General features: G+C 45.2%; 1 protein-coding gene across 1 annotated transcript in view; it reads right to left on the reverse strand.

The window, feature by feature from the left end:
• Nucleotides 1-12550, reverse strand: part of ptpn20 (protein tyrosine phosphatase non-receptor type 20) — a gene marked incomplete at its 3' end in the record, with an annotated part of 26846 nt that continues 14296 nt past the window's right edge. The window contains exons 25-47 of the mRNA XM_083988507.1: nucleotides 12111-12196; nucleotides 11601-11772; nucleotides 10919-11130; nucleotides 10292-10390; nucleotides 9669-10201; nucleotides 8511-9144; nucleotides 7956-8126; nucleotides 7591-7765; nucleotides 7295-7505; nucleotides 7175-7212; nucleotides 6795-6881; nucleotides 6023-6084; nucleotides 5475-5636; nucleotides 5156-5393; nucleotides 4429-4532; nucleotides 4172-4254; nucleotides 3599-3735; nucleotides 3347-3495; nucleotides 2925-3015; nucleotides 1413-1747; nucleotides 1096-1311; nucleotides 208-270; nucleotides 1-111 (exon numbers count right to left, since the gene is read on the reverse strand). Coding sequence (XP_083844633.1) covers nucleotides 1-111; nucleotides 208-270; nucleotides 1096-1311; nucleotides 1413-1747; nucleotides 2925-3015; nucleotides 3347-3495; nucleotides 3599-3735; nucleotides 4172-4254; nucleotides 4429-4532; nucleotides 5156-5393; nucleotides 5475-5636; nucleotides 6023-6084; nucleotides 6795-6881; nucleotides 7175-7212; nucleotides 7295-7505; nucleotides 7591-7765; nucleotides 7956-8126; nucleotides 8511-9144; nucleotides 9669-10201; nucleotides 10292-10390; nucleotides 10919-11130; nucleotides 11601-11772; nucleotides 12111-12196 — 4169 coding nt within the window. The remainder of the gene's footprint in view (nucleotides 112-207; nucleotides 271-1095; nucleotides 1312-1412; nucleotides 1748-2924; nucleotides 3016-3346; nucleotides 3496-3598; nucleotides 3736-4171; nucleotides 4255-4428; nucleotides 4533-5155; nucleotides 5394-5474; nucleotides 5637-6022; nucleotides 6085-6794; nucleotides 6882-7174; nucleotides 7213-7294; nucleotides 7506-7590; nucleotides 7766-7955; nucleotides 8127-8510; nucleotides 9145-9668; nucleotides 10202-10291; nucleotides 10391-10918; nucleotides 11131-11600; nucleotides 11773-12110; nucleotides 12197-12550) is intronic.

Genomic DNA, 12550 nt, shown 5'->3' on the forward strand with positions numbered 1-12550 from the left:
TCAAACTACTTTGTGGTCTCGAGGACTTTCCGGTTGCCATTGGTTGCCATGAAGCTGTAAAATGCCCTGTAAAACCTCCAACCAGACTTTGTAGCAGAAGAGGTATTGTTCCTGAAACGAGAGAGACAAAGGCCGGATCTAGCTTTTGGGAACTGCCTTTTTTTTTAAAAAAAAGAAGAAGCTTGACCTTTGAACTTTGACACTGACCTTGGTTTGTATCATCCCATGCCGCTGAAGTCTCATCTCTTTTACGACGTCACTCACATTAATCTAAAGGAAGAGAAAGAAGGTTGTGAGGAGCAACCACAACATGTGTGTGAACAAGTCCACGGCTGTACTTTATTTTTAATGATATTTTTAATTAATTGAGTAGACTCTCTGGATAAAGAGTTTACTGTCATTCTAGCAGCTCTGTGTAGGTAAGACTTTGAGCTAAATACTAACACCAACATGCTAACAATATAGTGCCAATATGTTGATGTTTATTAGGGACAATCTTTACCATATTTGTCTGGCGCATTAGCATGCTAGCATTTAGCATGAGACGCTGAGCTTAATACTAACATCAGTGAGCTAACAATGAAAGTGCTAATGTGTTTATGTTTAGTTTGGTCTCAGTTTGGCACATTACATTTCATCCTGGGAGGGAATTTTGGGGAGCATACGTCAGTCCGACTGCCCACAAGTCCGACGGCTCATTTCTCCGACTACCCATTCTACAGTGTTGAGGTTAGTTAGGGTAAGGTTAAGGGTTAGGGCTACTTAAGTCGGAGAAGTGGGAGGTCGGACTGATGATGCAAAAATAAAGAAATGTATGGTCGGAGTCGGAGAAATGGGTGGTCGGAGAAATGGGTAGTCGGACAGACGTCATGCGCCCGGGAATTTTTGAGATAAATTTCATAGCAATTCATCCTCAAAAACTACGAAAAAGGATCGCCAAAGTCAGAAGGATTTAGTTTTTGGAGACTACTGTGCAAAGAATAACAGGGTTGTCATCCTAATCAGCCAATTTACCTAGAATCATAACATTTGCATCGTTAAAAATACAAATATGGTACAATAAATGAACCGTTAAACAAACTGGCCTCTACTCACAGGTAAATCGTTCTCAATGAGATTGAGGATGATGTCAGTGCAGATGAGAACCCCCGTGCGTCCGATGCCGGCGCTGCAGTGAACGGTGAGCGGCCCCTTGTGGTGCACCGCTCTCAGGTAGCGGATGAAGCGAACCAGCTGCTCAGAGCACTGTGGCACACCGTGGTCAGGCCAGTGTGTGAACTTCAGGTGACGAACAAAACGAGTCTCGCCAGTCTGAAATAAGAGTGAGTTGAATCATTGCATTAAAGAGTTTAGAGTAAACCAGTGTCATCAATGTGACTGACAGCAGGCGGGTATAGCTACTCCTCTCTCACCTCTGTCTCCACCATGCGGATGACCTTAATGTGAAAGTACTCCAGGTACTGCTGGTTCTCCAGGTGAAGCTTGTACCTGCCAGTGTCCAAAGGCACGCCCATCTTCACTGGCCAGTACTTGTGACATTTGATCCTTCCCCTCTCCACTTCCTGGGTCATCATGGCAATGATGTCAGATTTATTTTCCCAGATCATCTGCCAAAAGGCTGACACAGTGGCGGGCAGAGGGCCCTGGCAGGAGATGTAGAAGAACTCTTCATCGCCAACTTGCATGCGGATGTAGCTGGCGTTGATGTAGTCCTGGTTCTCTCCGATGGCAACACGTGTTTTGTCATCTACGGGGGGAAAAAAATAGGAGAAGACACCCTAAACCTCTTGTGTTTTTATGTGAGAGTGCTTCACTGCATGAACGACATTCCTTACTTTTTCTCCATGTTTGATACATCCATTGATTTCCTGATTATAAACAACAAACACTCCTCCCTGGCTGTTTTGCCTGAAGCACACCAGCCAAGAGTACAGTAAATAAGGCCGAGCAAACATCTCTGAGGTCTGGAGTTGTGCTCAACAAACGAGTGCTGTGAAGAAGTTTGTTGGTGATGAGAGGGGTGATAGACCGAAAGCGGAATGTTTTTTGGGTTCGCTTCCCCCACCTCCTGCTTGTGAGGTCAAAAAAGCCACAGACTGGAAATCTGGCTATGCTGAACAGAAAAGTTAAAGGCTACAAGCAACGCATCAGATCGGCACATACCATGCCCCCTTTTTTCTCTGAACCACTTGCACAAACAGCAGTTGTTAACAGGCTGCAGCCAACAGGGCGTATGGTGAGGTGCAGTGATAATCCACTGGGGGTCACTATCCTTTTCATCGCACTCATTCATCTCAACTCTGACTCCTTTCACCCCAGCAGACTCTGGGGGCTGGAGACAGCAATGCTGCTTGCGTGCACATGTGTTCTGTTTCCCTGCTTGTTTTGGTCAGTATCATCAGTGTTAACCACAATTGAAGCATTATATCAAAACACATATCTCTTGTGAAGTTCGTCCTTTCATCTTCTGTATTTTACCTCCTGAAATTCATCCTGATGAGAGATCTTGTAACATTATTTGTTCCTGCTTCATTTATTAAAACCATAAATCCCAGATAATTACAAGGTTGGTAACATTTACATTTACTTCATCATCACATACTTGGCTGAGTCAAAGTATTTAAGTGCAGCACCAGTGAAATACTGATACTAATGTGAGAAGTGATTTGCTGCGCAGTAATGACTTTAAGTGTTGTAAACAAATATCTCCGCTCCCTTCAGTATAGGCCTTACAGTCATCCTGAACCGAGCAGCTAAGAGAAGTGATAACAAACAGACTCTCCTATAAACGTCAAGTTTGTGGCTATCCAGCTTTTACAAGCTTAAGCCCACCAGTAATAAAAACTGGGAAACACAGAATGAAGAACTGGGGTTTGAACAAATGGAGAAAGTAGCAGCAGTTAAGATTCCTCTTCCAGACTTACAGGGCAGGATGTCTCTGTAGCGGTTCTTCTCTCGGTTTTCAGGGGCTTTTCCCACCAGGCAGTTGTCAGAGGGCTTCAGATGCTCCAGAGCCTGAAATCAGCAATAATGTGTAATCACTATATACTGAAACACAGTGCAGCTGGATCACAGTATGTCTCTCCATAAGAGTGATCCACATCCACGTCTTAATCATGACTGAGTATCTATGTGTGTGTGTTTTTGCTGTCTTTCTTTCAGTGTGTAATAAATTCCTCTCTATTGGATTTTTTTTTATAATGATCAACGTCAGGAACGGTTAAATGGCACATTAATTGGTCAATGTGTAATTTTACCCTTAGTTAAGGCAATTTTACAGCTATGAATTACACCAACTGTTAAATATGCACATTAACTGGCTTGATATGAATGACATAGTACACACCATAAACTCTTTGACCAGTTCCTGCTGGTCCAGTTGATGCTGCAGAATCTGGATCAGAGCCTTGACCCTGGAGCCTGAATACTGGCTGCTCTTTGCTGGGCTAATGAGAGCTAAACTGGCCAGTTCCTCCTCTGATACTATGGGTGGGCCTGAGGAAAGAAAAGCATAAAAGAGAGGGATATGGTTTGTTTGTGTGGCTCAGGTTGGATGTAATTTTTCACTCATTAGCACAAATAGCACTGGAATAGAAACCTGTTTGGGGTGAGTTCATTTCCTGATTGGTGACATCAAATACATCATCATCATCTTCTTCACTGCTCCAGCTGTCTGACTGCATTTTCCGGATGTCTTTGCAGGACTGGTCCAAAAGTTTGGTCACAATTTGTTTCCTGGGGGAGTCAGGGGGCAGGGGTGAGACCAGACCATTTTTACTCTTCGGTAGGAGGGGATGAAATCATGCAAGGCTGAGCTTCCTTTCCCTGCGACTTTTCCACCTAAAATACAGTATAGACAAGAGGCTAAAATATCTCTGTACGTCTACCATATACCTTTTGTTTTGAAGCTACAGAGATTGGTGCTATCACACTTCCTAACTGCCACACTATTTTTCCTCTCTTATTAGGGTTCACTGTCCATAAGCAACAGCATTAATCCCAAGGAGGTGTTTCGTTTCATTTATTGCTCTCTGCTTCCTCCTTGTGGTTAAAAGTGGAACTGCAGAACACCTAAACAAAAGGAGAAGGTGGAGGACAAAGGTGTGGAAGAGCACAGGAGAGGAGAAACAATAGGAGAATCCAAGAGGAGAGTAGTTTGGTAAGTTACTACCTGTCAGAGGCTCCATGCAACATGTCAGTGACATTGAGAGATGGGCAGCAAGCTTGATGAGAAGGGGTGCTGTTACAGCTCTCCTGGTCCACGGACAAGCAGGCAGAGGAGGCAACAGACGGGAGGGGCAAGATGTTAGTAGTAGATGTTAGTAAAGAGTCAAGGAGGGGTATGATTGAAACTGAAGAAAAGATTAGACATTAATCATGACACTATTCATGGACTTGAGTGTGTGTGGTTGTGATTGTTTTGGTTACCTGCATTGCAGTCTCATCTGTTACCACAGTCAGGCGACGTGGAGGAGGTGGTGGCGAAGTTAGGACAACACCTATTTCTTTAGCCACAGGATCTGAGGTCACTTCTGAAACAGTACATTTCAATGCACAATAAGGTCTCTTAAAGGGATAGTTCAACATTTTGGCAAATTATGAGATAATAACAGAACGTTACGAGACTGAGTTGTTTTCGTGGCAAATGCAGAGACTGCTTGCCCCCGACAGGAACGCGCATCAGCAGTTTTGCATGAATTTACCTCTAAAACAACTCCGTCTATTAACGTTCCTTTATTATCTCATAGTGTGGTGAATGTACAGGTCACAACTTGAGAGCGTTTTGGAGTTGTTGATTGTGTATTTGATGAGTTTGATGAGGGAAACCAAGAAATCCCAATAGCGTCCGTAGCGTAGCTCTGAGCAGCTCGCGGCTCTGCTCCGCTGTTCTAAAAATAGCTTGCACCGACAATTAAAGGTAACAAACCTACTCCTAAAACTATAAGGATTATGGCAATGGGCCAGTTTGACAAAATGTTGAACTATCCCTTTAATGGTGCCCATTGAGATAACTCAAGGTTTATATTAACTGTGTGTGTCACATAACTTGTGTGTTTTCAGCTCTGAATAATACATTTTAGGGTCTACAATTCAGTTAAATTTAAAACTAGTATCAAGTATCAACTTTCTACAAATTCATAATATGAGATCATACCATGGGGATGCTCAGCTGGCCGGTTCAGCATGATGTCAGGTGAGGAGCAGGTATCAGGAGCCGGCTGCTCAGCTAGAATAGCTTCAGTCTGAGCGGACATGTTGGGCGGTGTGGGTGATTCAGAGTAGGTCAGGGGCATGATGTCTCTGCAGATGGTGAGCTGCACTGTGCCCTCAGCTTTACGCAGGATATCCACCACCTTGCTGTGGCTCAGGCCGGACACAATCACACCGTTCACCTGGAGCATACACACTGAGTGTTAGAGTTTTCCCTCACAAGAGGGGTAATAAAACAGTCAAGAGGTGTGATGGCTTGTTACCTCTAATAAAATATCCCCCACTCTCAGCCGACCGTCCTGCTCAGCTACTCCACCAGAGCAAATCTCCCTCACTCTGAGCATGCTGCCATTGGTTCCTCCAACCAAAGCGAAGCCGAGGCCTCCTCCCTCTGGTTTTTTGAACTCTACTTGCATGATGCAACTCTGCAGGGGAAAGAAACCAGAGGGAAAAGAAGGAGAAAGAAAACAAGAGTTTGGAGCAATCATGAATTCCAGTCACCACAACAACTTATGTTCTTCAGTAAAGTACTTTCATATTGTCTTAAAAAGAACAAATCATATGAAACAAAGCCTGACAGACAGACAGATAGACACACACACACACGCACACACACACACACACACACACACACATGCACACACATGCAGACAATGACCCCACCTGCTCCCCAGGAGAGAACGCATTCGCAGATTGACTCACAGTAGACTCATATTACAGTGTGTGTTTCAACAGACACTTCAAACACAGAGCTGGCAGGAGAAAGGAATGAGCTTTTGGACAAATATAAATAATATGTTCAGAAACTTACGTCCTGTTCTTGGGTGAGAGAGAGGCATCGAAATTTACCAGCAGTCCTATACACAGGTTCAGCTGAAAAAAACAGTAGAGAGGCCAGAGAATTAGAGACCAGAGCAGACAAAACATCTCACAAAGATATCGCAAGTCAAATTTATAGTGGAGATGTTTCCGGCAGCACCAGTCTCCATCCGACCGTCCAAAACAGACACGCCGACAAAAAAAAAAAAAAAGCAACACACACCAACCTCCCACCTCTTCGGCCATTTTGAAAGAGAAGTGTTGATGGGTGCGTCTCTTCTATGACAGGTGAACAAGGTTGGTCTTTTCAAAGTGACCCTGTCCACTGTCCCTTACCGCTGCATGCACTGTCACCAGGCAACTGAGCTTCCTGCCCTATAGACCACTGACTGTATGGCACTGCCTGTGTTTGAGTGTGTGTGTGTGTGTGTGTGTGTGTGTGTGTGTGTGTGTGTGTGTGTGTGTGCGTGCGTATGATGCCTTTGGCCGTGCAGCCTAATACACCAGTGGAGGGCCAGAGGCTTGCTAATTATTAATCCTGCCGTGAGAGCCCAGGATCTGTCTGTCAGCATTCAGATCACACACACACAGCTGCAAAGAGAACTATCTCTCAGCACCGAGCTCCGGCTTCACGCGCACAATAGGACGACAAGCGAAAGGCTGAGAGGAAACCAGTTTCGGTGCTGATAGAACATGCCGATGGAGAGAAAATAAGAGAGGAAATAAACAGAGGGAGAAATGAGGGAGAGAAAGAAAAAACTCACCCTCTTCAACAGGAGAGTCTCTCTCTGGAGAGACGGACTCTTCGAAACGAGCGTAGGACTTCTTATCCTTTTTCCAGTCAAACAGACCTATGAGAGAAAAAAAAGTGTCCTGAAACACACAACTATAGATTGTACAAGGAAGCAGCTGTTTTTTTATGGCAGGCCCGACATCTTAAAAAAGACAAGTTATTACCTGTCCTTCTCAGATCTCTAACACTTTCTGGTAATGATTGAACTTCAGTTATCATTGTTTGGCTGAAAACATATCTGGTTTCTAAGCAATCCGTCAGTGCATATAACGGCCAAACATTTCTCTTCATGTGTCCTAGTGTTAAGTCAAGCAGGTGAAACCATCCATAGATCCTTTCAGAGGCGCTTACCATTCCACTTGGCCTTGGGGGTCACTGGCTGCTCCTCTCTGTCACAGACACAGTCGAGTCATTCACACGTACACAAACACCTGATCACTTTCTATCTCCTCCGCCATTGAGGGCACATACCTAATGACTTTAAGTTTAACTTTACGAGGAGCGATCTCACAGGCTTTGACTGCATCCTCCAGGGTCATGCCCAGCGTGCACCTGCCACAGATGTACAGGATCTTGTCATTGCGTTGGACGCTCCCCTCCTCGCTGGCTGGGGAGCCTGGCACCACCTCCAGACAGTAGATGCCCTGCCATTTGCTGCCAATGCCTCCTGTCAGCTTTATACCTGAGGAGTGCAGGCACAAAGATGCAACTCAGTACAAACAGAGAGAAAGAGAGAGAGAGCAGTTTGATGTGGCGTGTGGTCCCACCGAGCTGTCCTGAAGGCGTCTTGTACAGAACAACGTCAGGCAGGCTGTCGCAGGGCGGTGGCGCCACCAGGTTGGTAACCGCCCTGCCCAGCGTCATGCTCAGTCTTCTCGGAGAAGACCTGAGAATTGTCATGGCAACATCATCCGCCACACTAGTAACATCGTGTCCATTTACCTGGAGACAAATGACAGAAAAAAAAGAATAGTTCACAGTCAAATAGTAAAGCTCATAGAGTAGATACTTATATAGTCTTTAGGCAAGATGCCAAATAAAAAAAAGTGCTGTATATAAATGTTGGAATCACTGGTGTCCATTTACATTTTTAAATCAACATAAATGTACAAATACATATGTTTATACATACTGTAACAAGTCTGTCTCCTGCCCTCAGACGTCCATCTGCCTTGGCTGGGTTGTCCAGGATTTCCTGTATGTAGTAGCAGTTGTCCAGTTTGCTTCGTGTGATGGTGAAGCCAAAGCTTCCACTTCTGGACTTGGTCAGAACCACCGTGAGTTCAAACTCTTTTACCAATCCCTGACGGGCAAAGATACAATTAACAGTCATGAACAGACAAAAATTACCTCAGTTATTCATCACAACAGTTAATGTTTTTTCAAAACCGTTTTTCATTTCTGTCAAATTTAGGGATGCCCCAACTTGTCAGTGGTCACCAATCAATAACAAATGGTTTGTATTTGCGGAGAAAAGGAGAAATTATGGAGAAAGTGAAAGACATGCATCATTATACAGACAGAAAATACATACAATTTTAAAGAATTTCTTGACACCTGTTCAACTTTATTTATATTATTGTTAATTGCAAAATCGTATTCATTAATCAAGTTTCATCAATGATTTATCACAAGTAAACCTGATAAAAAAAAAATGAGCAGAGAGCAGGAAATGTGACAAACTTGCCTTTCTTCGACTCTCTTCCTCCTCCTCGTCTACCTCGTCGTCATCATCGATGTCCTTATATTCCATCTCTTTCTTCTCCGGCTCCTCCCTCGGCTGAGTGTGGCTCTGGGCTGGAGGGGGGAGCACTGTGGGCGTCAGCGCCGGGACAGGCGGACTGACACAGGGAGGCACAGAGGAGATGATCTGAGCGGTGATGGGGGTCAGCGGCAGAGCAGGGGGCTGGGGTGGAGGCACCACGGGCCGAATGTTCTTGGAAAAGGCTTTGTAGTGACTTGGAAGAAGCCCCTGCTGGATCGGGTGATGCTTGGCTTTGGGCGGCTGCGTTGTGAGGGGCTGAGACGGGTGGGTGAGGGAGCACGTGGTCGGGGTGTCAGACGGGAGGTCGAGGGGAGAGACGGACGTTGTGGGGACGTTGGGGCCGAAGTTTGGGTTCTGAGAACTGAAACCAGACGAGCTGTTGGAGGTTTGGGAACCCCGGGATGTGACCGGGGTGTGAGTGGTCACACTGGGAGGAAAGCTGTGAGGAGGCTCCAGGGTGGAACTGATGGTCAGGTACTCTTCATCTGCCATTATAGTTAGTCCATTTCCCATGAGGCAGTAGGTCACACTCCCATCTGCCTCCTCTCTGATTCCACTGCACATAAACAAACAGCACACACTATGTACATTACGCTTTGAATCATGCTTTCTATCCTTAATGCCAAAACAGGTGCAGCAGCAAGAGCTCTGATTGCAAGCTATGGATATTAAACTAGGAATGTGATAGACACATATATAAGTAAATAAAATGACAAAAAAGTTGGCATCAGTTTTGCTATTCCATAAGTTTTAATAACGCATAATTTATAGGAAGAATAAGGGAAAATTAAAATACTAATTTTACTCATTATCATCATTTTATAATTATATTTTTTAAAATGTCTAAATTACTGGAGATTTCCAAGTATGACTGGAAATGGGAGACTCATTTTGGAGCTGGTTTGATTTCAGAACAGTTTCAAGTTACATCCATTGTTGAAGAAATGCTGCTGCAGCGGTTTGTGGTTCTATTTTGTGTCAACACGTGAATAAAAACTTTTTAAATTGGAACTTCAGGTCACAACATAGGATGTGATGATATGTGATAGTTTTCTTATGTCTCAACATCTAAAACATTACCTGGCATATACTGCGTTTGAAGCGGTTTTAGGACAGATGTCCATAAGCATCACGGTTGAACTCGACCTCCTCGCAGCCTCCTCTCCTCCGTCCTTTTTCTTCTCCTTTGCTTCCACTTCCTGTTGTTCCTCTGGACTCCTGGTGGTCGGTCGTGACTGTGGTTTAGCCGGCGGAGAGCCACGGGCGGGGGAGGCCGGTGAGGCGGGCGATGCTGGCGAGGCGGGTGATGCCGGCGAGACCGGCGATGGAGGCGACGTAGGTGACGTGGGCGAGGGCGGTGAGCGAGGGGCAGAGGGAGGAGTCTGGGTGGGCCGCACTTCTCTTTCCTGGCCGTCCCGGTTCTTCAGGAGAACTGAATCTGCACAAGGCTCTGAGTTCTTCTCCTCTGTGTTGGTCAGGTCTTCGTCCTGGGTGGGGGCTAACTTCTGGGAAATTATGTTGATGTCATATTGAAACTTGAGGAGCTGGCTGTAGTCCTCTCCTAGTCGGATGTCCAGAGACCGGGATCGAAACTCACGGACAGGTGCAGGACTCTACAGGAGGTGAGACAGTCTGGATTACCGGGTCTAACTCAGGTGTTTTGTTCACAGTGGATGTGAGCGCTTGTGTGCATGTGAGCTCACCAGTGTGTTGTCGTCTGGATCGTACAGTACTCCAGGACCTGGTCGGCAGATCAGCAGATGAACTTCAGACGGAGCTCCGCGCAGCAGGAACAAAACCCTCTGACACAACAACAACAAAATAGCGTGTGTACAGCAATGACTGGATATAGCTCGAAATCTATTTAGTTGCTGTACGTTTAAATGCCCCTGTGTGAATACCACTGTAACTCCTTGGCAGCACACAAAAGATTAAATGACACATCAAACGCCATGACACAAGCAGCTTGCTATTTCCAGTACTATGAGATTAAAGGATTAGTGGACCAATGACATGGCCAAGACCTTAAGAAACAGCAGGGCCGAGCTGCTGCTCAGATACTTTCTAGCCCCATTCACAATTATTTATTCACACACAAAACTGTCATCTACTACCATGCTGCCATTAGTGCTCAAAGTTTCAACACTTTTTTACACTTAAAATATCTTGACCACATTGTGTATCTACTTTTTATGTCCCTGTTCCAATTTAGGAACAAATGAAGAAACAAATCTACAACCACAATAAAATAAGAAATCACTGGTTGTAAATGCACTGGTATAAATGTGTGAGGATGAATAATCATCTTATACGTATATCCCAAACCCTACCTGGTATGAGAGGTCCTTGACTGGCTCTCTGTTGACCGACAGAATGACATCTCCCTCTCGCAGCAGGCCACTCTCTAGCGCTGGCTGACCCGGGAACAGACGTTTGATGCGGACCAAGCTCCCTCGGTCTGGCCCCGAGGTCAGCTGCGAGATGTAGAAGCTGAATCCGAGGCCGGACAAACTCTTCTTCAGCACCACTTCATGGGTGTTCTCTGGGAATACGAAGAGACGGAGGGGAGCGTCGGGGCATTAATGTGTGTTGTGTAATCGTTAATCTGTAGTGTGGCTTCAGATTTGGTACTTTTTGATCAAGAAAATGTTCATCAATCCCTCCAGCACAACACCCAAGTAGTTATTTTTGCAGAAATATATATATTTTTTACCGACTCACATGTTTGTTCTGTTTCCAGTATAAAGGTACAAGAGAAAGAGAGACTATCCCTTTAACTCAGCTCAGGCAGTGAACAGGCAGCTTCAAGGTTTCAGCACAGGCTGTCTCGGGGGACTGAGGCAGTGTCAGCCCTGGATGACTCTGACAGCAACCACAATGTAGCTGTCAGATGACTCACAGTCACCTCTGGGCTGTGCATGCAACTGTGTGTGTGTGTGTGTGTGCCTGACAGTCTATCGTTTTTTTTTTCCACTTTTGTGAGTGTATTTACCCCTTCCTCTCCCCTCTCACCATCGGTAACAAAGCTGTAGTCCTTGGCTCGACCACTCAAGGTCGTTTCCACGGAGACCTCAGTCCTGGGGGGCTGTGTGTATGACGAACTGTGGGCCAAGAGGGGGCAGGGTGAGTCCGGTCTGGGCTCCAAGATAACAGTGGGCTCCCTTTCCAACTGCAGGTTCACCACCTATAAGGAACAGATACGCATAAACCCTCAGTATATGTTCAATAGTTTATAGCTCAAATAAAACAAGTGTATTATGATGCACAGAATCTAAGTGAGTAAAACCAGTTAAAATCTTGGGTAATGAGGATGGGAAGTAAAACCTGAACCTGAAAATATCTGAATACTCCCTATTCCCTTACATAACATAAACATAATTTACAGTGGACACATTGTAATGGTAACAATCATATCATATCATCAACTACAGTATATGACTTGGTATATCTGTGTGTAATTGTGTTTTACTTCATGTTTGTGGTTGTGTGTGTGTGTGTGTGTGTGTGTGTGTGTGTGTGTACCTCTCCAGTCTTCTTCAGGCACTCGACAGCTTGTTGGTGAGTCACGCCCCTCAGGTTGGACCCATCAACCTCCAGCAGTCTGTCACCTGTCATATGCACAAACACAAATCTCATCATCATTAGCAACATCAACACACACCAAACGGTTTGTGTGTATGTGTGCGCGCCTGTGTGTGTGTGTGTGTGTGTGTGTGTGTGTGTGTGTGTGTGTGTGTGTGTGGTTGATGGGCACGTCAACAAATCTAACAGTCGTTCCTGTTCACTGAAGCATGAACTGAGCAGACACAGACACTGCACAATGCTCCAGTAACATACACACGCACTGGCAAACAAATGACTGACAAAATAAAATGAAAAAAAGGAAAACAAATGAATGGCAGTATAATATTTAAATCCAACAGCTTGGCTACGCCGTCGTAGATTGTAGGGGCCACAGGCTC

Source organism: Trachurus trachurus (assembly GCF_905171665.1).
Source record: "Trachurus trachurus genome assembly, chromosome: 15".
In the NCBI taxonomy this organism is placed as follows: Eukaryota; Metazoa; Chordata; class Actinopteri; order Carangiformes; family Carangidae; genus Trachurus; species Trachurus trachurus.